The sequence below is a fragment of the Chinchilla lanigera genome, unplaced genomic scaffold (genome assembly GCF_000276665.1).
Source record: "Chinchilla lanigera isolate Chin_1 unplaced genomic scaffold, ChiLan1.0 scaffold00015, whole genome shotgun sequence".
Classification (NCBI taxonomy): Eukaryota; Metazoa; Chordata; class Mammalia; order Rodentia; family Chinchillidae; genus Chinchilla; species Chinchilla lanigera.
In genome coordinates this window covers 8,933,574-8,956,093 of record NW_004955416.1, presented here as the reverse complement: position 1 = coordinate 8,956,093, position 22,520 = coordinate 8,933,574, and the positions used below count along the sequence as shown (strand labels likewise).

At 39.7% G+C, this 22,520-nt stretch overlaps 2 protein-coding genes across 7 annotated transcripts in view; both read left to right on the top strand.

The window, feature by feature from the left end:
• The window catches only part of Tmem87a (transmembrane protein 87A), a 52,043-nt gene extending 34,707 nt beyond the window's left edge, over nt 1-17,336 (top strand). For 2 of the 5 annotated variants that reach the window (XR_001233301.1, XR_001233300.1), the window contains exons 13-21: nt 1,240-1,348; nt 2,407-2,465; nt 3,526-3,629; nt 9,041-9,114; nt 9,479-9,540; nt 10,782-10,837; nt 11,404-11,434; nt 13,240-13,349; nt 16,198-17,336. Coding sequence is in view for 2 of the 5 variants with exons in the window: in XM_005381330.2 (XP_005381387.1) it covers nt 1,240-1,348; nt 2,407-2,465; nt 3,526-3,629; nt 9,041-9,114; nt 9,479-9,540; nt 10,782-10,837; nt 11,404-11,434; nt 16,198-16,239 (537 nt within the window). In the remaining 3 variants the exon portion in view is untranslated. The remainder of the gene's footprint in view (nt 1-1,239; nt 1,349-2,406; nt 2,466-3,525; nt 3,630-9,040; nt 9,115-9,478; nt 9,541-10,781; nt 10,838-11,403; nt 11,435-13,239; nt 13,350-16,197) is intronic. The other 3 variants (XM_005381330.2, XM_005381329.2, XR_001233302.1) reach the window with 2 other exon arrangements.
• A 2,406-nt stretch (nt 17,337-19,742) lies between these two features.
• Nucleotides 19,743-22,520, top strand: part of Vps39 (vacuolar protein sorting 39 homolog (S. cerevisiae)) — a 43,103-nt gene continuing 40,325 nt past the window's right edge. The window contains exon 1 of one of the 2 annotated variants that reach the window (XM_005381326.2): nt 19,743-19,969. In XM_005381326.2, coding sequence (XP_005381383.1) covers nt 19,897-19,969 — 73 coding nt within the window. In that variant the 5' untranslated portion in view covers nt 19,743-19,896. The remainder of the gene's footprint in view (nt 19,970-22,520) is intronic. The other variant, XM_005381327.2, reaches the window with a different exon arrangement.

Below are 22,520 nucleotides of genomic sequence, written 5' to 3'. Positions count from 1 at the left end.
CCTTACTCAAAAGCTGACTTGGCACTGTCTGAACACTGCCACCCTTCAGAGTAAATACTGATCCATTTGCATGCAAAGTCAGCTGATAAACCAGTTTCTATTTGAGTAATCTTTTTCCTTCCACTTTGAAAATTAAACATTTTACTAGAGACTTACCCTGTTATGTGAAGGATTCCATTTTTTGAACTTTATCTTTTTGGGATTATTTTAAATTTGTTTTGGTTTCTTATTGTGACTTATAAGTTGGGAATTTGAGTGGATTTCTACATAGCAAAAAAATTTGTAATTGAAGTATCCTGGGTCCAAATAACCAGAGATTTTCTAGATTGGTCCTTTTCAAGTATGTTCTGTGAAACACTCTGAGTATTGGGAGGTGGGATTCGTTAACTGCAAGTTCCTATAAAGAGCTAAGTAAGTCCTGACTCCCTTATTTTTGTATCTTGTCCTTACTCTGAAAGCTGCACATGAGAACAGTCATAGTTTTCCTGTCCTCTGGCAAGTTCCTCATGGGAATATTCTGACATTGCTCTTGGAGCCTCACTGCTTGGGATTCTCAGTTAGTTATATGGTTTTCTTAGTTCACAGCTGTGTTAGGTAGCTTTTGACAGGTTCCATAAGACGGATGAGGGAGAGGATTTAGCATATTGGAAGGCTACAAGGCGTGAATGTAGTGATGATCCTAGAATTGATTAGTTGCGCCAGGTGAGACTAGTCACCTGCTATCAGGAGAAAAGATGTTAATTCCTTCTTCCCTGCCTGTTAACTCATTTTTATTTTATCATCTTGCTATTATCTTATATTTTTTGTCATTTTTGTTTTTCTAGAAAGCTTATTTATTTTTAATACTTTTCCTCTTCTTTATTTTTTGCTTTTTTAAAATAAGAGTAAGTTTTGCTAAAGATGGGAAAAAGGCTGTGTGGAGCAAGTTTGGGCCAAATAAAAGTAGGAAGAGAACTTACACCCTACCGGGTGAGGGTGGGCTATGTGCAAGAGAAAACACAGTAGCTGCATTCTTAACTTCCTCTTTCTCCTATCTTCTTTTCAGTGCTTATTGAAAATGGTGACTTTCTTACTAATCTTGGTGAGGTTTAGAATGTTTGTGAGACTTAAGTGAAAATAAAGAGAGCTGTGAAGCCTCTGAGATCCATAGCTTTATTGGTATGACCCCAGATCCTCAAAGAAACCTGAGAAGTAATTTACTTATCTTTCTGAATGTTTAATTCCTTGACTTGCAAACACATATTTATTAGCCTGACCCAGACAATGAAGCTATTAAAACTTCGAAGGAACATTGTAAAGCTGTCATTGTACCGACATTTTACCAACACGCTTATCTTGGCTGTGGCAGGTAAGTCTGAGACTTTTTGTTACTTAATTTTGATTCTGTGCTTCTTGTAGAAACAGATTCTTAACCTGAGGCTATGACTATGGATGGAGCATTTTCTGCATTTCACTTGGGGAAATGCTCTTGTCAAATCCTCAGAAGTGTCTGCGGTCTTAGAAAAGATTAAGAATCTCTTTAAGCGTACGAGGTGAAAATTAACATACAGTTTCAGCTCCAAGTACATCCTTCTCCTGTCCCTATTCCTTTTCTTTGGCATTCTTTTTCTTAAAAAACTGAGTGCCAAATAACATTTAGAAGCCTTTTAGAAGACATTACAACATGCTTATTTGGTGGTTGGTTATTTTTTTTTTTCATGTTTCATTTAAAAATTTTTTGTTGGTGCTAGGGTTTGAACCCAGGGTCTTCTGCATACAGAACAAGTGCTTCACCATTGAAGTATATCCCCAGCACCCCCTATACCCCCTCACTTGATTTTATTAAGTAGCTATAGAATTTTAGGTCTGGGTACATGGCTACTATAGTGCTTTTTTTCTCCGGTGTCATTAAGCATACATAAAATGTAGACATTAGGTAGACTATAGCCAGACTAGGCTGATATGTCTACCTTGTGGCCTTTGTATCAGGAATAGTGAGGTATGACCTATGATTGGAACCAGCTCTTCTGTTTGTGTTATAGTCATTTTATTAATAAATTTTTAAAAAAATCTGATCAGCTGATAAAAAATTAGGATCACTACTGTAAGGTAAAAATTATACTGATACTGCTGGAAAAGCCCCTTTTCCAATAATTTTTCTTCCAATTCTGGGGGTTACTGAAATATCTAGATGGTAAAATTATTACAGAACTATTCCTGAGTATAAGAGAGGTTGACTAGAATAAGTACCATTGGCCCTTGCTTATAGCAGGTGTTCAGGAAATTTGTATTGAATATATTTGTGAAAATGTTGGCAAATAATTGCGATGTATTGAGGTTTAGAGATGTGTGGAATTTCACTTAAACAGGATCAGGAAATGTACAACCAAAATTCATGTTCTGACCAAGTTTTTCATTTCATGTTAGCATCTATTGTGTTTATCATCTGGACCACCATGAAGTTCAGGATAGTGACTTGTCAGTCGGTAAGTTACAGGTACATACCCTTATGAGTCTCGTTCTGTTGCACACATGATGATGGCGTATGGCGGTGTTTATGTTCTTGTTATGAATATGAGGCTGGATCTCCACTCAGGGTTATAGCATTTACTGTCTCTTTAAGTATTCTGTGCTGTCATCATGCATGGCATGATAATTGGATTTTATCTGTTTTTGTTTTATTGGTTTGCAGTGCTGGAATTCAGATCTAGGGCCTTGTGCATGCTAGTCAAGCCCTTAATGACAGGACTACCCCTGAGCCCTATTTGTCAGTTTGGCTATATATTACAACACTGGAGAGAATTGTGTGTGTGATGACTGTATGCTGTCATAACCCAGGCTTGTTCTAACTAAAAATCTTGAACAAGCTGGGGTTGATGATACACACTTGTAGCTACTTGGAAGCCTGAGGCAGAAGGGTCACAAGTTTGAATCCAGCCCAAAAAACTTAGTCTTTTAGTGAGGCCCTGTGTCAAAGCTTGAAAAATAGTTTGTTATTTTTTAAGTGCAGGGACTATAGCTTAGTGTGAAGGCCCTGGGTTCAATCCCCTAGTGCTGGGGAGATGGGGGCTCAAAAGAAGAAATCCAGTGTATTGAACATGAGGTGTGTGTGAATACTACTAATCTGAGTAGAGGTGATGTCCTCAAGATCTATGTGCAAAGATTGTGGCCCATAGGATTTTTCTGGAGGTAGTTAAAGCTCTATTTTGGTAAAAATAAATGGAAATGAAAATTATGAAACCTAACAATGTAATGTTACTTTCCCTTACTGTGTATAAAACTCTTTCCTAAAAAGTCTCAGAGCTGTGATGAAGCTTTGACAAGCACTGTGTTCTGATGGTGCTCCTTTTTTTAAGACACAAGTACTGTGAGGAAGGAGCCTACATTCATTCACTTTACGTCCCCAGCATTGAGCCCAGTGCGTGGCACATAACATGTTCTCAGGAAATATAGCTCATGTGCATAAATGATTCTTGTTCTCTGGTAAGGACTTGGTGAAAAAAGGTTAAAATAATACAGATAAACGTGCTTTCCCGCTTATTGTAGGACTGGCGGGAGCTGTGGGTGGATGATGCCATCTGGCGGTTGCTGTTCTCCATGATCCTCTTCGTCATCATGATTCTCTGGCGACCATCGGCAAATAACCAAAGGTTCTTTTGCTCTCCTCCTTTATGCTGCTAACCATTAAACAGCCATGTCATCGGTTAGAGATGGTTAAGGGACCATGTCAGCACTGTGTTGTACAGTGGAAGGACCATCAGGTCTGGAATCAGTTGAATTGGCTTTCTTTCTTGACTCAGTACTTACAACTAAGGTTTATTCCAGCAAAATGATAGAAACAGCAAGGTGCAAAGTCATAGGTAGAGTCTAGAGAAACTGTATTTTCTTTCCCTGTAGTCTTTTCTTCCTCTGGGGAAATATGCCAGGTGTATTCCTTTCCTTGGCTATAAATGTTCTAACATGTGCATAGTTTCTGACCAAGGAGGCCCTTTTACTCATTACTTGAAATTCTTACTGAGGGCTAGTCATGTAAGCATGCCTTGCCTAGGACATAGGAACGCTCTGGTTTCCCAGGAGGAAAGGCAGTGTTTGTTGTAAATTGCATTGCACAAACAGCCCACGCACACTGCTGCCCTTGTCAGTTAGGGAACAGATCAGGGTTCCAGATAGCGGTCATGCCAGGCTTGCAAGAAAGCCTTTCTAAAGGCCTGTTATGTTAACTCTTGTGTATATGTAGTGGATTAAAAATAGGATAAAATACAATAATGTAAAGACTCTGTAAATCTATTTTTAGGCACTGTAGTATCCCTTGCCCTACCCCCTGTGGTGATTATTATAGTCTAAATCTTACATATCTTTGAATGTATTGGTTTATGTCTGCCTTCTCCCACTCCTCACAAAAATCACCGACTGGAAAAATTCCAAATGTGAATTGCATAAAAGACAAAAGAACTCTTCCTTATTGCAGAGTCTTATAGAAGAGTCTTGACAAGACTGGCTGCAACTCCTGACTCAGCTGGTTTCCAAAAGTATTGTCAGGTTTGATAATTCACCAGAAAGACTAACAGAACTCACTGAAAGCTGTTACATGCCCATGGCAGTGGTTTATTTGTGAGCAGGGGTACAACTACAATAAACCCAGCGAGGCGACTCTTAGGACAGAGTCTTGAGGGACTCAAAGGCAGAGCTTCTGGTTGTCCTGTATGCAGTCAGTCTGCTCTCTCCTGATCGGAGAACATTACCAACCAGGGAAACTCACCCAAGCCTGAGGTGGCAAGTCTTCACTGGGGTTCAGTTTTATTCTCCTTGTGTAGCTGACCTTTCATTCCCAACCCTTCCTAGTAGAAATGAAGCTAAGGGCTTCAGTCTCCATTTCCTCCATCGGTCAGAACTAGTATGGCATAGCTTTATAAACCACACTTACAGTCTTTCTGGGAGCCTGCTGGGAAACAGAGACATTCCCATGAGGCAGGACAGTCCAGAGGCATTGTGGCTGCCTCCTAGTGCTCAAGGGCACAGGCCAGACTTCTTTTTGGGTGTGTAGGCTGCCCCCTGGCTTTTGCCTGGTACTTTCTCACAGCAGAGTTATATTTGTCTGGTCATTTCTGCTTAGTGCTCCAGGATTTATGTGACAGACAGCAACAGTAACTGTGAATGTGCCTGACATTTGCAGGAGCCAATATATGATAGAGACCGAAAGAGTTAATCTGTTTTCCAAAGCCATTACAAACATTTACATATTTTATACAGATTTAATTATGTACTTACTCCCTTGCTCTACCAGTTCTGTTCTTACACCATTTTAGAAATTAATGAATTGGTTGCCATTCAGCATGTCTAGTCAGTATGAGCAGAGGACAGATTTATATGCCTTGTGATTTATGATAGTAGATCAGGGAAGAGTTCCCCATTCAGACACAGTACCCATCTTCAAGGTAGAGAAGCCACACCACATCACAGAGTCCATCCAAGTATTTTGGGGCTCATCTCAACCTGCACCTTCATCCCATCAGCTATTACATTCATGTAGCCTCCCAGACTAACTATAGTTCTGTTAGGACTTTATCCACAGGTTTTTGTTTTACAGTACCAGCTAGGAGGTGTTCCCCAGTCAGACATAGCTTGCTTGCCTGCCTTCCTTCCTTTCTTTCTGTTGTAGTATATGGTAAGTTTACAGACACAGCTATTTCTGTAATACCTTTAGGCAAAGGGGAGACAATCACTGCGCATAAAACCTTTTTAAATTTTTTTTTTTAATTTTAAAGAGAATAAAAATAAAAATGCTACAGAATTTCAAAACAAGATGATAGGAAATTAACAGTGGTTGTTACGTTGCATATTGTTATCTTCAAAGTAGCTGTTCGATTATCAGATAAAGACATGCAAAATTGATCAAGCAATTAGGCATTAACTATTTCTTTCATAAACCAATAGAAATTAGTGGTACAATTATCTTAGCTATCTTGTGTGTGTATCTATATATATTTTTCCCCCTTTCTGCTTGCTTTTCTCCTTTCTCCCATAAAACATCTTTAAATGAACCAGTTTTCATCTAAAGACTTACCTCAGTCCTACAACCTTGCATTTTTGTATCCTACAGTCTCAGTGTAACCCCAATCCAACTTAACCCACAGGCTTTAGAGGCACCTTGCCTGGGGCTTCCATGTCAGGATGGCTCAGGCACACCTGTTCTCCACTTTTTGGCCATTTTACCCACTAATAGTGTTACTTAGTTTTGGGGCGCTGGAGTGTGCTGGAGGTGGTTTCTAGGTTCTTTCTGTCCTGAGCAAAGGATTGGTCAAGACGAGCACAAATGGTAGCAAAGTTTATTAAAGGCAGGAAAAGAAACATGGAGTTTGGGCCAATTAAATGAAGAAGTAGTTCTGCTCTGCAGCATAAGTGTGTGCCAACCATGTAAGAGAACACAGTGGCTAAGTGTCAATGTGGTCTGTCCTTTCTGTACCTCTTGCTCCTCAGGCTGACATCAGTCTAGGCCATCTTATCAAAAACTTGCTTGAGTTTTCATAGGATGTTCATGTGTAAGGCTTTGGGGATGGTTCTGCACATGTGTCCTGGGATTTTGTAATTAACAGGTCATGCCTGCTTCCCCAGCCAGCTTCGCCACACAACAATCTCCTGTCTCAGTGGGCTTATAGCCAAAGAACTCAGGTCTTTTTGTTTGGGACGTTTTAGTATTAAGGAAGCAATACGTGGGACTGGTGTTCCCATCAGCCTACCCAGCTTACAAGAACGGACCTCACAGTAGGAACATTCGTAGAGGTGAACAAGTCTCAGAAGCAGCTCACATGTCTGCTGAGCATTGGCACAGTTGTGCTGCTGTTAGCTTACTGTGCAGTGTGAGAGTGGACAGTAGCACAGTGTCCAAAGCTAGAGGAAAAGCAGTGGTGCTCTGGCGGGGTCAGGTAGCAAGCACAAAGCAATACACAGTGAATATTTGTGTCAAAGGTGTATAAGACTCACTTTGTCGGACTTACTGCATGTTATGGTTTGTCTAGATAGATGACCCTCAAAGCTACATGGAGTCATAGGGCTTCTTTTCGGAGGTGACTCAGTCTAGAGTATGATGCCAGGATTAAAGGTGTTGTCTTATCTGCTCACTGATTGGTTTGGCGCGGTCCTAATCCCAGCAGCCTAGATAGAATCTAAAAGGGGCAGAAAGACACTGTTAAGGTCATTTGCTTGCTTTTGCTGTCTTGTGTTGCCATGAATTGTTCTCCTCTTCCGTGTGTCACCGTGCCTTGGAACCAGCCAATTATAGGCTGAAACCTCCACAAACTGAGCTAAATGACCTTTTCCTCCCTTAACTGTGGGTGTTTTATATTTTGTCTCAGCAACAAGAAAAGTAAGACACTGCATTATGATGATGGCTAGGCCTTCCTGTATAACTTTAAATAGACGCAGTCAGAGCGCTCTTCCTCTTATTCTGACTTCAGATCCTTCTCAAGTATCATCATTAACAGAGAAAAGACCTGGTGGCTGAATTCCAGGGTAAATTTCTTTTTTTTTTTTTTTTTTTCTCTGGTACAGGGAACTGAACTCACGACCTTGCACTTGCCAGGCAGGCGCTTTTGCCGCTGAGCTAAATCCCCAGCCCCTCCAGGGTAAATTTCTAAATACAAGATATAATATGTCTTTGCATCTACTAGGGCATATAGTTTTATACCATATTTGGAAGGTTTACTTGGCATATATTGCCTAAAGTGTCAAGAGCCACGAAATACTACAAGTTGTTCATCAGTTGTTTTGTATTTGGACCATGTATAAATGGCTTGACAGTTTGAAACAAAGCTTTCAACAAATGAATGACTAGCAGCCAAATTGTCAGATTTTTTTTCTTGGTGAGTCTTTTAGTTGTCAAAACCTGGACAATTTTAAAAGAAACCAAATCTCTCAAGTATCATTATTATTGTAAACATTTCAGTACTGTATCTGTCACTTCTCCATAAATCCTTTAGATTCTGATGATTAGAATGATAAAGTCCTGCTGTGAAGGCTTTTAGTTCAGATAGTGAGGTGTCATGATAAATATATCTTGAGTATTACTGTTGGTACATACAAAATGTTTTCCTGTATTTCATTATTAGTGTATTTCAAAGCATCTTGAGCATATCGTCCATTACAATTTCCAACAGTGAATCATGATGTTGGCATTCTGTTCAATAGGTTTCACCCCTGGCAAGAACCTAATAACATTTTCTGACCTAGTTCTAATGTTGGATTTTTCAGGTATACATGACCATTTTGTAGTATTTTGACTAGTTAAATATTTACATACATTACTGTTTTCTTCCCTATCTGAATCAAGGCCTTCATTCTGTACGTCTCTGTCATATCTCCATCTGTATATCTCTGTCATATATTGCTAATTTTTTTTTTTTTTTAGTGCTAACTTCTTTGGCTTACATACTCCAATTCATCATTGGTAGTCAAGTCACTTGACTCATGTCCAGCCTCCTCCCAAAGACGTAAAGTGCATTTTTATGTAACACTGTACTAAATTGGGCTAATTCTACAAGAAAAATCAAAAGAAAACATTTAATTAAAAAAATTATAAGTATACAAAATGAAACGTAGCACATAATGTCAGTAAAACTCACCAATTCACACTTTGACACACATGTATACACCTTTCCAGTCATTGTATTACCAAGTGGGTAAACAAAGATTGCTTCCTGTATTCCCCTAGTGCGGCTGCTGAGATGCACAGCTGGCTACCGTTATGCTAAAGTGCATATTTTTATTAGAGAAGTATGACATGAGTGTCTGTGACCCAGTATGAGAAACCGAGGGGAGAGGTTAGATCACTTGTCTAAGCTTACAGATAGGATGTGGCTGAGTACTCATAAATGTGGTACTGTTTTCCTTCTCCTTGCTAATGAAAGCCCCAAAGAGCTTTCTGAAGGGGAAGCACTACTGTTCCTAAACTGATTGTATGTTAATTATACAGTTTCAGTTTCAGTACTAAGTTCTGTAAAACCCAGATAGTGCAGCACTTGGTAGTTTTCTAATCTTTCCTTCTCATGTATCTTTGTGCTGACAGGTTTGCCTTTTCACCATTGTCTGAGGAAGAGGAGGAAGATGAACAAAAGGAACCAATGCTGAAAGAAAGCTTTGGTAGTGATAAAACTCATTTTTTATTTGTACTTTTTTTCATATAAGTACATTATTTTTTACAATAGTGTTGTTCCTCAGTTTGATGTGCGATAAAGTTAGGATGGCGGGGAGATAAGGGTGTAAGTTTTAAGCTGAAGCAATGATAAATTGAATAAATAGTTTCACATTAAATGTCCAGTTTACATGCTAGATTTGAGCTGCAAGTTTAGCTTTGAACTTCCCAGTGTACATGCAAAGATGGAGAAACGTCATCTGTTGCATAAATCACAATCAGTAAGCTTAAAATAAAACTCTTAATCCATTTTTGTAATCATTGCTGGTCTGTTTACAGTTAACCAGTCTGCATACTTTTCTTCCTTTGCAGAAGGAATGAAAATGAGAAGTACCAAACAAGAACCAAATGGAAATAGTAAAGCAAACAAAGCAGTAAGTCTGGCTTTTTCCCTTTCCTCTTTGTTTTTTGCCCAATTTTCCAGTCCTTGTTGGAACTTAGGAGTTACATATAAACCTTAATGGGTTTTGTGCCTATGCTGTAATTGGGCTTGTTTTATAAATCTTGAAATATATATTAATTTCCACATTCAAAAACAGAACAGCAAATGAAACTGAGATCTGGTAATCTTCAAGATGATTTGTTTCTCTAGTCGTGAAAAGTAGCAGATCACTCTGATTGTTCTGCTTAGTGGTTTGCAGCAGTAAAGTCACAGTCCCATAAATAACCTAAGGTCTTCTTTGGAATAAAGACCTAGATGTCAGGGATTTTTCTTTTTTTCTTTAGGTGCTGGAGATTGAACCCTGGCCCTTAGGTGTGTTAGGCAAGCGCTGTGCCTTTAAGCTAAACCCCCAGCCATCAGTCAGATTTTGTTGAAACTGAATATCTACCCTCTCTAAAAGGCTTTATTAACTTTTTTGTGTTTTTTTTTTTTTGTACACAAGGTCTTAATATATAGTGTACACATGGCCTCCAGCTCACAGTCCTCCTGCCTCACCCTTTAATGTTACAATTACAGGCATGTGCCACAATCCCTGGCTTTAAAAGGACTTTGGAAATTATCTCAATCATAAGGGGTAAACCCTGCATGAAATATACTTCACACATTAAGCCAATGGGAAGGACATTTTACGATGGAGGCCATTATATTGTATTTCTATTATGATTTTAAGAATTAAATTATTTGATCTAATTAGGGAAGAGAAAGGGCATCTGTGTTAGTAAAAAGTTAAATTATTTCTGTTTACAAATAACTTTTTTTTTTCTCATCTTTTTGAGACAGAGTCTCTCTATGAAGGTCAGGCTGGCTTTGAGCTCCCTCTGTAACATAGGCTGGCCTTAAACTCACAAGGATCCTCTTGCCTCAGCCTCCTGACTGCTGGGATTATAGGTGTGCGCCACCATGGCTGGCTATAACATGATCTTACATACAGAAAAGACCAAAGACTCTGTAAAACTGTTAGAACTAATAAATTTAGTAATATTTCAAGATATAAACTCAATGTACAAAATTAGTTGTCTCTGTATACTAGCAGTGAACTGTCTGAAAGAAATTAAGATAAGCATTCCATTTATCATAGCTGCCAAAAATGGTCTTAAGGCCTGTTTGAGCTTTACTTGAGTTGTATTATGTGGTACATTGTAGTAACAACTACAATGTATATTATATTCCCAGCAGGAAGATGATTTGAAGTGGGTGGAAGAGAATGTTCCTTCTTCTGTAACAGACGTGTAAGTGTTTGAATCATTACTATTGTTTTGTTTTGGTTGGCCTTGAACTCAGCTGTGTAGCCCAGTCTAGCTTCAAACTTGTGCAATCCTCCTGCCTCAGCCTCCTGAGTGCTGGGATTATAGGTACATGCCACCATACCTGGCTTGAATCATTACTATTAATAATCCTATTTGAAAAGTAGTACTACTGTTTTATTATTTCAAAGCATACTAATAAGAATATAAGATGATAAGGAATAATTTAAAAATAATTGGGATTATTCATTCAGATGATATTTCTGTTAGAAAGATTTTGCTATAGCTCTTTCCAAAATCAATGGGATAGTCCTTTCAGAATTTTGAAGTTTCTTTGTAGAGTTGTAACATGAATGAACCATTAATACACATTCCAGAACACGTTTTTTCTTATTTGCCTTTTTTTCCTACCAGCGCCATAATTAATAAGATGCAAGTCTTAGATAAGTTACAGAAAAGCTTTAAATTGTAGTTACTATTTCATTGTCTTTTATGAACCACTTATAGCTTTATTTAAGGTTGTTTAATTTGGTGTTTCCTTCTCTCTGCAGAGCACTTCCAGCCCTTCTGGATTCAGATGAGGTTAGTAATCAAATCATGTCTGAAAGCTGTGGATCTGGTGACTTAATAGCAAGTCAGGAATAAACTAAAGAATTAGATTGGTACAGCAGGAAGGGAGAATGAGAACTTGAACATTAAAAGGCGTTTCCTTTCTTTACATCTGTCTATCCATATCCTCCTTTTCTTTTCTAAAACTACATAGTCCAACTTGAGAAATGTTTTCATTTAAATTAGTACTACTGTTCTCTTCATTGTCTAGTTCCTTTGTCTTTAAGAAATTCAGATTTTATCATTATCTCATCTTGGCACAAATTATTAACAGAAGTATTGAGAAAGGAATATAGTAGACCAAAACAAAGTATCAGTTATACATTACATTTAATGTTACATTGTCACCACCCGCATCTGGTAGTGATTTTAATTACCTCTAATATTTGTGGTGCTTTTTAATTTTTTTAATATACCTCCATTCAGTTCATTTAGAAGATGGCACATAGTCTTACGTAGGAATTGTGATGTGGGTTTATAGGACCTAGTTCTAGACATGTTCTGAATATTAGATTCTTCTAAAGTCCCTTGATTTCAGACAGCCTTTAAGCCTCTTGCCTGATTCTGACTCACTGTGTTGAGCTGGTAACGAAAAATGATTTGTACCTTTCCTGCTTTGTGACAGCACACACATGGAGTGTCAGATTCCTTACCTTTCCTGTGCAATGAAATATTTGAGAATTTTACCATTCAGATTTGACCTGGCCCATATAATACTTTGCTTTCTGTAGTGTCCTCTGTAGTTCCCATTTCTCGCGCTGAGATCTTCCCCTGCTGTTTACCTGCCATCAGGGTTTCCCTTTGGCTTTGGCTGCCCAGCAGGGTGGGAGGATGACGATATGAAAACAGTTGTGCTATTCATTGGAATACAGGGTTACTGTTGATTTTCAAGTGTGTGTCAGCATCAGGGCCCTTTTTTGTGATAACAGAATATGACAGTGAGACCTGCCCTCAGAATTTCTTAAGTGTATGTTACAGTATTAAATATAAACACAGTTTATACAGGTCTATAGGACTTGTTTTGTCTAACTGAAACTTTATACTGTAGAATAAAGAGTTCTTTCTGCTTCCCCTCTCCCATGATATCCACTGTTCTACTTTGTTACATGAGTTTGACTATTTTGGGTCCCTCATACAAATGTAATTGTGCAGCATGAGTTCTTCTGCAGGCAGTTACAGTGTTTCCTTTCTGATTGGATACCTTTGTTGCCATTACCAAATTGCCCTGGCTAGGATTTCCAGTGCTGTGTTGAATAGAAGTGGTGTGATTTGGCAAGCTTGCATTAATTTTTCATGGTTGAATACCATGTGAGCTATTTATTTATGGGTTTTACTATGTTGAGGTGATCTCCTTTGTTCCCATTTTGTTGGAAGTTTTTATTATGAAAAGGTAGTAAGTTTTGTTGTTTTTTTTTTTTTCCTGTATCAGTTGATAAGATCATGTGGTATTGGCCTTCATTGTTGTATCATACTAATTGATTTGTATATGTTGATCCAAGGGCTGAGGACATAGCTCAGGGCACAAGTGCCTGCGTGTATATATTGAACCTTCCTTCTATTTCAGGGGTGAATTTTACTTTCACTGTGTGTGATCCTTTTAAAAATGTCAAATTTGGTATGCTAGTATTTGTTGAAGTTTTTGTTTTTTGTTTTCAGAATTGAAGATTGAACCCAGATTCTTGCGCGTGCTAGGCAAATACTGCACCATTGAGCTATATTCCTTACTCTTTATTATTATTATTATTTATGATTATTATTACTGACAAGGTCTTGTTCAGTTCCCCAGGCTGGTTCTGCACTTGAGATCCTCCTGCCTCAACCTTCCTCCTGCCTAGCTGGGATCACAGGCATGCTCCGCCATGTCCAGATTCATCAGGTTTATTGCCCTGTAGGTTTATTGCCCTGTAGTTTTCTTTTTTTGTATTGTCTTTGTTTGACTTTGGTATCATGGTAATGCTGTCTTCATAGAACACATTTGGAAGTTACCTCTAAATGAATTTCTTTTTATCTGTGTTTTGGAAGTGTTTTAAAAGGTTAAGTTCATATTTGGTAGAATTTACTAATGAAGCCATCTGAGTAGTGAAGGCAGTGTCTCACTATGTAGTTGAACTTGCTGTGTAGTCCAGGCTGGCCTGGAACTCTCAGTGATTCTCCTGCCTCAGCCATTCAAGTGCTAGGATTACAGTAGTGTACTACCATGCCTGGCTTGTTTGGCATATTTTTAAAAATATTTTTTACTTCTTTGTTGAAATACTTTTTTGTGCAGTGTTCTGAGCTTACTGAACTACTTCGTTCTTCTGAACTAGTTGTCTTGATTTTCTGTCAGGTATTCCATATTGCATTAGGGTCAGTCTGGAGATGTATCTTCTTCTTTTGGGTCCTAATTCCCCCATTACATGATTTTACACTATTTTTCTTCATTCTTTGTGTTGATATCTGTGCATTAGGGAAAACAACAACCTCTTCCATGTTCACAGTCTTCCTTGTACAGAAGACCTTCTTCATCAGTCAGGTTGGCCAGAGATTGCCAATTTGCCAATTGCCAATTCCAATCCAGGAATGTCCAGCCTTCGCTGTACATTCATCTTCTCTGGATTTGTGCACGTGAATGACTACTCAGAGGGACTTGATGGTTTTTGTCCCCTAGGAATTCAAAATCACTTCTTCCTTATTGTCTGTGGTGTTCTGAGTCCTTGGGAGCAGGAGCATGCTTCAGGGTCTTTTTTGTTTTTGTTCACAGTGACTCCCAGGTACCTAAAGTGCGTGTGTTCTGAGAGGGAAGCCAATCTTTGGGCAACTTCCTGAAATTTTGGAATGTGGTCTAACTTTCCTCCTGAGACAGAAGCTAGGATTTAGGACTTTTCTCCTCATTTGCTCTGTGCCAAACTGAGAGGCTTGGAGAGTGGTACTGGCAAGTGAGTGCTTATTCCTTTGGACCTCTCTGCCTTTGTTCACAAGGGTTTCCAACCTGGGGTCCTTTGCTTTTAGTGCTCAAATTAAGGCAAGACAGAAGCCATTCCATAACGCAGTTTCTAGACATGTCAGGATATATTGCATGGCTTTCCAGTCCTCCCTTTCTTCCCCATGTGGATGCTGGGAACTAATAGTTTCCTCCAGATCCTGTGGTGCTATGCTACGTTTGGGGGGTAGGTTATGGCAAAAAGACACCTCAGATTTTCCTTTTGGCTTTCTATGGCTGGGTTAGTGCTCCTCTGTGGTACAGGAGCCCCTCAGCTGGTTTGTGCATTTCTCACAAAGGAGACTGTTCTATGTATTGTTTAGCCAGTATGTTCTTAAGGAAAGAGGACCTGGGCTCTCTATTCTGCCATCATGCTGACACAACTTTCTCCAAGGACTTGACCTTTTTTTTTTTTTAAATGAAAAAGATCTTCAAAGAAAAGACGTTATAGGAGAAACAAATCAAATAAAGGGCCAGCAGTCAAAATGGCATCAGATTCTCCAGTAGCAGCTTTAGAAGTCAGAAGATGCTAGAACCATGCTTTTGAATTCTGAGAAAAATTATTTTCAACTTAGAATTCTATACTATCTAAATCATCAGTAGTGAACTAAAAAGATGTTGTGTCATGTACAAATTGACAGTCTGTGTGCCTCTCAAGAAAATAATGGAAGATGTTTGCCATTAAAATGACACTAAGAAAGACTTTGGTCCAGGAAATAAAGTATCTACTACAGTGAGGCAACCCGGATTCCTAGAGTGACAACGTAAATTCTCAGGGTGACCGGTGAGTAGCAGGCTTGGAAAGCAGCTGGAATGAAATAGGAAAATAGACTTTCAGGAAATGTATTTCTAAGAAAAAAAAGTGAGGAGAATAAAATTATTAGATGCAATTAATCATATTCAGAAACAGATTTACAATGCTATGATAGGCATTTAGTATATAAAGCAAAGGGAAACAGAAGAATACTGTTAAAAATTGCATAACAAATGAAATTTGTAGTACATTATATTAATTAAAACAAGAGTGTAAATACTATTATAATCAAATTATGTTAAGTTTTTACATGATTTTAAAAATTTTGGTAAAAAAAAAAATCACATTAAAAAAAACACATACCATGTGTCCTTCTAACCATTTTTAAGTAAAGAATGTCAGCTCTGTATACCGTTGTGCCACAGGTCTCTGGAACTGTTTCATCAGCTGAATTTTAATAAGCATGTATTTCATTCTGAAGATGTGTCAGAGTTTGTGTGCACAGCTAGCTATTTTAGACTTGGTTTCTTTTCATAATTTGTTGTAGTGTTGAGTGTGTGGCTGAACTTCTGTCCACATCCTTCATTGGGTCTTTAAGTTAAATTCCTGAACTAGGGCATGTGCATGTTCTTATTAAAGCTTAATCAGCCAGTTGTGGTGGCACACCTGTAATCCCAGAACTCAGGAAGCCGAGGCAAGAGGGTTGCTGTGAGTTTGAGACCAGCCTGAACTACACAGTGAGACCCTATGTTTGTTTGTCTCGAACAAACAAAAACAAGCAGACAAAAAAAAATAGTATCTATTCAGTCATCTCAGTGGACTCCAAAATACACATTTCTTTGTGAGTTGTGGTTTGCTGTCCAGAAGCCTGGGACATTTTGACTTAATTGATCTTGGTAGGCCTGTGTATTTGTTTAACAGAATCTTCACAGATATTTAAGAACCACTGCTCCATGGAAGATACCTGGGAGCGAGACCATTTGAAATTAATACACTTAGAGTAAACCTTTTCTTTACCTCTAGGAACGAATGATCACACACTTTGAACGGTCCAAAATGGAGTAAAGAATGGGAAGACGTGCAGTTGAAGATGGCTAGTATCAAGGAAGAGATTGGCTTCTGTGTGTCTTCTACAGTGGTCCACGGGATTAAAGGAGACAGTGACATCCAGATCTCTTTCTTGATCTTTGTATGTTGGAGCTGGCGAGAGGTGTCAGAACAAGGAGAATATCTTATGAAAACACATTCATAGGATGAAAAAACCTACAAGCTTCTTATTTACATTGATGCCCTTTCCCTTCCAAACTCTGACACAGATGCTTATACAACTTACGTGTTGTTCCTGAACTTCCTGTGTTTCAGTTTAATCTGTCAAACTAAAGTTTAATGTCTTCTAAAGGACTGTGTCATCAACACCATAGTATGTAATCTCCAAGAGCAATTGCCTGTAATTTATTTATTTAGGGAATTTCTTGGGTGATGGGGGAAATTGTTGCTTGTTTTTCAGTTTCCTGGGAACTCAAGGTTACATCTTATAGAAGACCCTTCTGAGTTAAGGAGCCATGGTTCTATCAGTGATCAAAAGAAAAATGCAGTTACAGTGAATCATTTTTAAAAAGCAAAATCAAGTGCACTTTTGTTTACAAATGGTGTATATTAAAGATTTTTGTATTTCAGATGTACTTTAAAGAGAAATATTAGCTTGACTCCTGACATCTGCTATTGTGACACATCCCATTGCTGGCAATGTGGTACACAGTCCAAAACTTTTAACTGCTGTTCTGTAAGCCTCTAGGGGTGGCATGGGAAGTCCTGCAGTGCCTGTCTGCCTGAGTGCCGTTCCTTGGGAGTTGCACCAGATGCTGAGAGGCGCCCCTCTAAGTGCTGTAATTGAGCACCCTGCTAGGGGGACTGTCATGCTTCAGAAGTGGGAGCTTATACAAAGGAAACAGGTCCTGCTGGCTGAATTTGAACAGTTACTCTTGCATGAAGTTGTATGGAGGCCCTGGCTGCTGCTCATTTTTCGGATTGACTGTTCTAGTGTCTGGTGTTGGTTTAGAGACTGTTTGTAAGGGACATCACAAGGTGATGGGATTCCCAAAATTTTTGTTCTACATAAAAAGTTCATGTCACTTTTTAATATAAAAAATTTTAACAATTAATATATTTTTCTCATTTATTTCAAGCTTTCTCTCAGCATCTTTACTCTTTCTTGGGTTTTTTCCCTATAGTTTTAGTCTAGATTATCACATTTTCTATTTAAACCAATGACCACAATCCTCACTAACTTATACTGTAGTGAAAGTGTTAACATTTAGGTAGCATTTCTGTACACCTTTTTGCTATGGTGATTTTTTTTTTTTTCAAGTCACCCTGGCAATATTTCTCAGGGACAGTAATATGAAGAACTATGTTCTTTCACTCTAGTAAAAGACTGGGATTTGTGTGTTGTTGTGGCACCCTAAACCTGATCAGATGGAATAATAGTTACAATATAGCAGGATAGTTGGTCAAATATTGTTTAGTCTGTTTTTTATGTTAACTTGAAGCTAGAAAAAAAGACTTAGCCTGAGTGTATAGGACACATTTTGTAGGCTGATGTCTCATAATTGTACTTATGTCTGTTCACTGGGATTGGATATAATATATATTTCTTAGTGCAGGCTCGGGAGACTTCATAGTTTGACATTGACAAATAATAGTTAATATTATTTGTGTTGTTCTTGGTCCTTGAACCTGGAACTACTAGGTTATTAGACCTTTAGGGGGGTAATTCTTAATTTTGAAGAGGGTGATCAGTTTCTGTGGTAAAAGTCAGTCAAACAATACAAGATTTGTTGAGCAATTTTTGAGTTTCTAGCTAACTGTAAATATATTTTATCAGGTAGAGATGTGAAAAGAATCCTTAGTTTATGTATGAGGAAACTGATACTGTGTAAAAATATGATCATCAGTACCTTATTTTTTAAACTTTTATCCCTTTAGGTTTTTTGCTTAAATTTTAAAAGCTTAGATTTATTTTTATTTATTTATTTTTTTTGTTTTGTTTTGTTTTTTCTCCGGTACCGGGAACCGAACTCACGACCTTGCGCTTGCCAGGCAGGCGCTTTGCCGCTGAGCTAAATCCCCAGCCCCTAAAGCTTAGATTTATTACATCCATGGTGCTTTAACTAGGGGCAGTTACCAGATACTGATCATTCTTGCAGCTCAAGACTTGTTTTAAGTCTCTAGTGTGAATACTATAGTTACCTCAGAAAGTAAGGCCCTGCCGGATGTGGTGGCACACGCCTGTAATCCCAGCGCTCGGGAGGCTGAGGCAAGAGGATCGTTGTGTCTATCCTAAAAGAAAGGATGTAACATACAGTTTGGAAGCAGGCATCTGATCAACCTTAAATTTGATTTTAACTGACTCCCAAGAGTTGTGTATCAAATTTTGCTGCCTAAATTCTTGCTACTCAAAGTGTGGTCCAGGAAACAATAGCATTAGCCACATGCACAAGTTAGTTAGAAATGCCTGAGGACCCTACTGATTCTGAAGCAAAATCTCACTATAGCAACATCTCCAAGTGATTTGTATGTACGTTAATTTTTTTTTCGTGAATTCACGACCTCATGCTTGCCAGGTGCTGTGCTGCAGAGCTAAATCCCTGCCCCTGCACATTTATTTTGAGAAGCATTGGCTTGTAACTTTTCACAGGGGTGACTTTGCCAACCAGGGGCTTTTAGAAGAGGGAGATGTTTTTTTTTTTTTTGGTTTTGGTTTTGGTTTTTCTCCGGTACCGGGAACCGAACTCACGACCTTGCGCTTGCCTTTCTGACCCGTAGGGAGAGTGCTGCTGGCATCCATCTACCTGGTGGTAAACTGCTGCCAAACAGCCTACAGTGCACAGAAACAGTGCCCCCCCCCAAAGAACTGTCCAGGCCTACATGTCAGTAGTGCTACAGTTGACAAACCCAAGCCGAGGGCAGGCCTTCTCAAAATTTTAAGCACACAGATTCACTTGGGAGACTTAAAAGATTACTGTTTTTTAAAATTTGATTCAACAGAGCTGGTGTAGGCCCGAGACTGTCTTTTTAACAAGTCCACACGTGATGTTGCTGTTGGTTTGGGAGTCACACGGAAACCCACTGCACTACAACTTTTAAAATGTTTAAGGTAGTTGAGTTAGTTGGGATATAATGTTAATACTGAAGCTATTATGCATTGACTAGTTAGAGTATATCAGTGTTGCTAGGCGCACACAATAGGTACTTACATAAAAGCCATTTCGCAGTTAGGAAAATAAGGGCTGGAAAGATTAAATTTCTCCAAAACCAATTTACTTTCTAAATGGTAGGTCTCTTCCAAATCTGACAACTCAGGAGTTCTTAAGCATCATGTTTATTGCTTGAGGCGGTTCTAATATTCAAGATCTGCCCCACTCCCAACCCCCGTGAAAGCCCGCGACTTGAGACCTACAGCGAGCAGCTCGGCGTGCCCATGAGACCAGTGGACAGACTCTTTGAGGCCCCTTTAGGGACAGGGCGGAAGGGGCGGGGCCCGTTTGGCGGAAGGGGCGGGGCTAACCCAGCCGGAAGTCCTTCGTTGAAGATGGATGTATTGCGGAAGGGCCTGTAGCAGGGGTCCTAGTGGATCCCAGTCCGCCTTGTCCTCCAGCTGGTTCTGACCACAAGCCCAACCCATTTTGAGGAGAGGCAGCGGCGGCGACTCTCATCACCGCCATGCACGACGCTTTCGAGCCGGTGCCGATCCTAGAGAAGCTGCCTCTGCAGATCGACTGCCTGGCTGCCTGGGGTGAGCCGAGGGTCCCGGGGTCGAGGACAGGTCAGCGTTGGAGCGGCGCGGACCTTTCGCGGTGCTGGAGAAGTGGACCGGCGTATGGTTGTGTGGGCCCCGGTCGGATGCTGTCCGAGAGCGGTCGGGGATGAGGGAAGGCAGAGATGATTGTGGGAGCTGTTTGGGCAATTCCTGAGGACCCAGTCTTTTAGGGGTCTGCCGCCCGCTCTGTGCAGTCGGAGGTTGAAGTCTGTTAATTGCACTCTTTTTGGCCCTTTTCGAATCCCAAGAAGTCATCAGTGGAGAGGGGCAAAGTGGTGGGAAGGCACTCTGCAAGTCCAAAGCCTTGTCGGATGGTGGTGTTATTTTCTAGGTGAAAGGCGGTTTATTGAGGATTAAACAAATTAACACCATATGCTTTTTCCCCCCTTAGTGTGCACTCATAATTGACTCTTTCTGGCTGCAAGTAGCTCACATAGGTAATTGAATGCAGCCAAGTGTTTGTCTTCAAAGAACCCAAATTGCCTGACTCTGTAGGTGGAAGAGCATCGTACCAGACTGTTGTGAATCCTAACTCATATAACCGTGTATAATCCTCTTGGGGTTGACTAGGGCAGAAAGCAGGGTCAGGTACCTCTTGCATGTTCTGGGTACAAAATGAAGATTTCAGGGGTCTAAGCAAACCTTGGCTGTCAGTTACAAACATTGTGCACCTGGCTATGGGTGGTTGTGTCTGATACCAGTCCCCAGAAATCAAATAGAAGTAATTTGTCATTCCTGTTAATGTGCAGGTCCTGGAAATCAAGGATTATAAAAAGATGACTTAGAATCCTTATCACATCTTATACTGAGCCAGGTACCTATTATGGAATCTTTGAATCCGTAACAGCAGCCCCATGGAATTTTGGTGGCTGGGATCATATGCTTACAGAATTCTTCATAGCCCCTTGTGTAGGATTTCTTCACTATACATCTTAGTGCTTTTTGTTTGTTTTTTGACTTAGGTTTTCACTGTGCAGTTCAGGCTGGCCTTGAACTCACTTTGTAGCCCAGGCTGACCTCGAACTTGAAGCAATTCTCCTGCCTCAGCCTCCTAGAGTGCTGGGATTACAGGCGTGCACCATTATGCCTTGCTAAATCTTCATGTTAGTATGTGTCCACCTCCACTAGCAGCCCTGGGCTGGTCTAACAGTCATTCCTCTACAAGAAGCTGTAGTCCTTTGGAAAAATGAATAGAGGTTTTGGTTTTTTCTCCGGTACCGGGAACCGAACTCACGACCTTGCGCTTGCCAGGCAGGCGCTTTTGCTGCTGAGCTAAATCCCCAGCCCCGAAAAATGAATAGAGGAAGGCAATAATTAACAAAGTGAAAGACCTGAGACTGCATGGAAGGATTCATTCCTCTATTGCTTCATCAGATATATATATATTAGGTATATATTAGGTGTCTGCATGGACCTTTGTCTGCCAGGGACAGAGAGAATACAAAGATGAATAAGAAATAGGACCTGGAGTGCAGTAAGCCAGACTTGGAAAGATTGAACGTTTTCCCTGATGTGTGGGCTCTAACAAAGATGACAGAAAAGTAGAGGAGAGACTTATTACTGGACAAGAGGAAGTAAAGGAGAGAAGGGGAGGGACTGTAACAGCAGATAATAGAGGGCATGACTATGATGAAAATACATAATGCACATTGAACTGCCACCCAAATGTGAAACTCGCATGGAAGATGGGGCAAGTGGAGCAGTGGGTGGGAAGTGATTAAAATATTTTATGTACAAAATAAAACCCATCAGCCTGTATTACCAATAGGCACTAAAAAAAAAATGTGGGGATGGGGCATGGGGAGAGAAACAGTGCCTGTGCTGCTAGAACACAGTGGGGGAACAAAAACTCATATAAAGATATTATGTTAAAAAATAAATGATATTAGAGACATATGCTGCCTATGATTGCAACTTGCAGGATGGGTACCCAGCTCAGCCTAAGATATATGCTTCTGAGACTGATGGATTTAGCTGCTTATCACACTTAGTTTGTCAGAATCTTTGACTCTGATGTCCTGTGGAACCATGTATCTCTTAGACTGTCTCTCTAATGTTGTCACATTAGAGATTCCTCATTCCTGTGCTTTTCTAAAGGAGCACAGTTTTGAACTGATAGGTAGCTTTTGGCCTACCTTCATCACTCACCAAACAGGACTTACGCCTTTACTAGATTGCTGTGGTGGATACTGGGCTATAGGAGGCCATGTACTTCCTCCGGCCTCAAAACTACTTTATTTTCAGACCTCAGCAACAACAGTTATTGCAATTTCTAGTCATTACCCCGTTGTACCTACATTCATCCAGGACCCTGCAGGAGTCATATCATGAAGGGCCAAAATTTGAACTGGAAGGCCTTGGTGACAACATAATCCATCTCTTGGGAAGTGGAAATGAGGAAGACACTTAAGTTCAGAGTTGCCTTTTAGGCTTTTTCATTTGGATGTTTAGTAGCATGGCCAAACCCATTCAAAACATGCCTGTCCTCCTGTACCTCACATCTCAACCAATGGGGTTTCTCTACTTC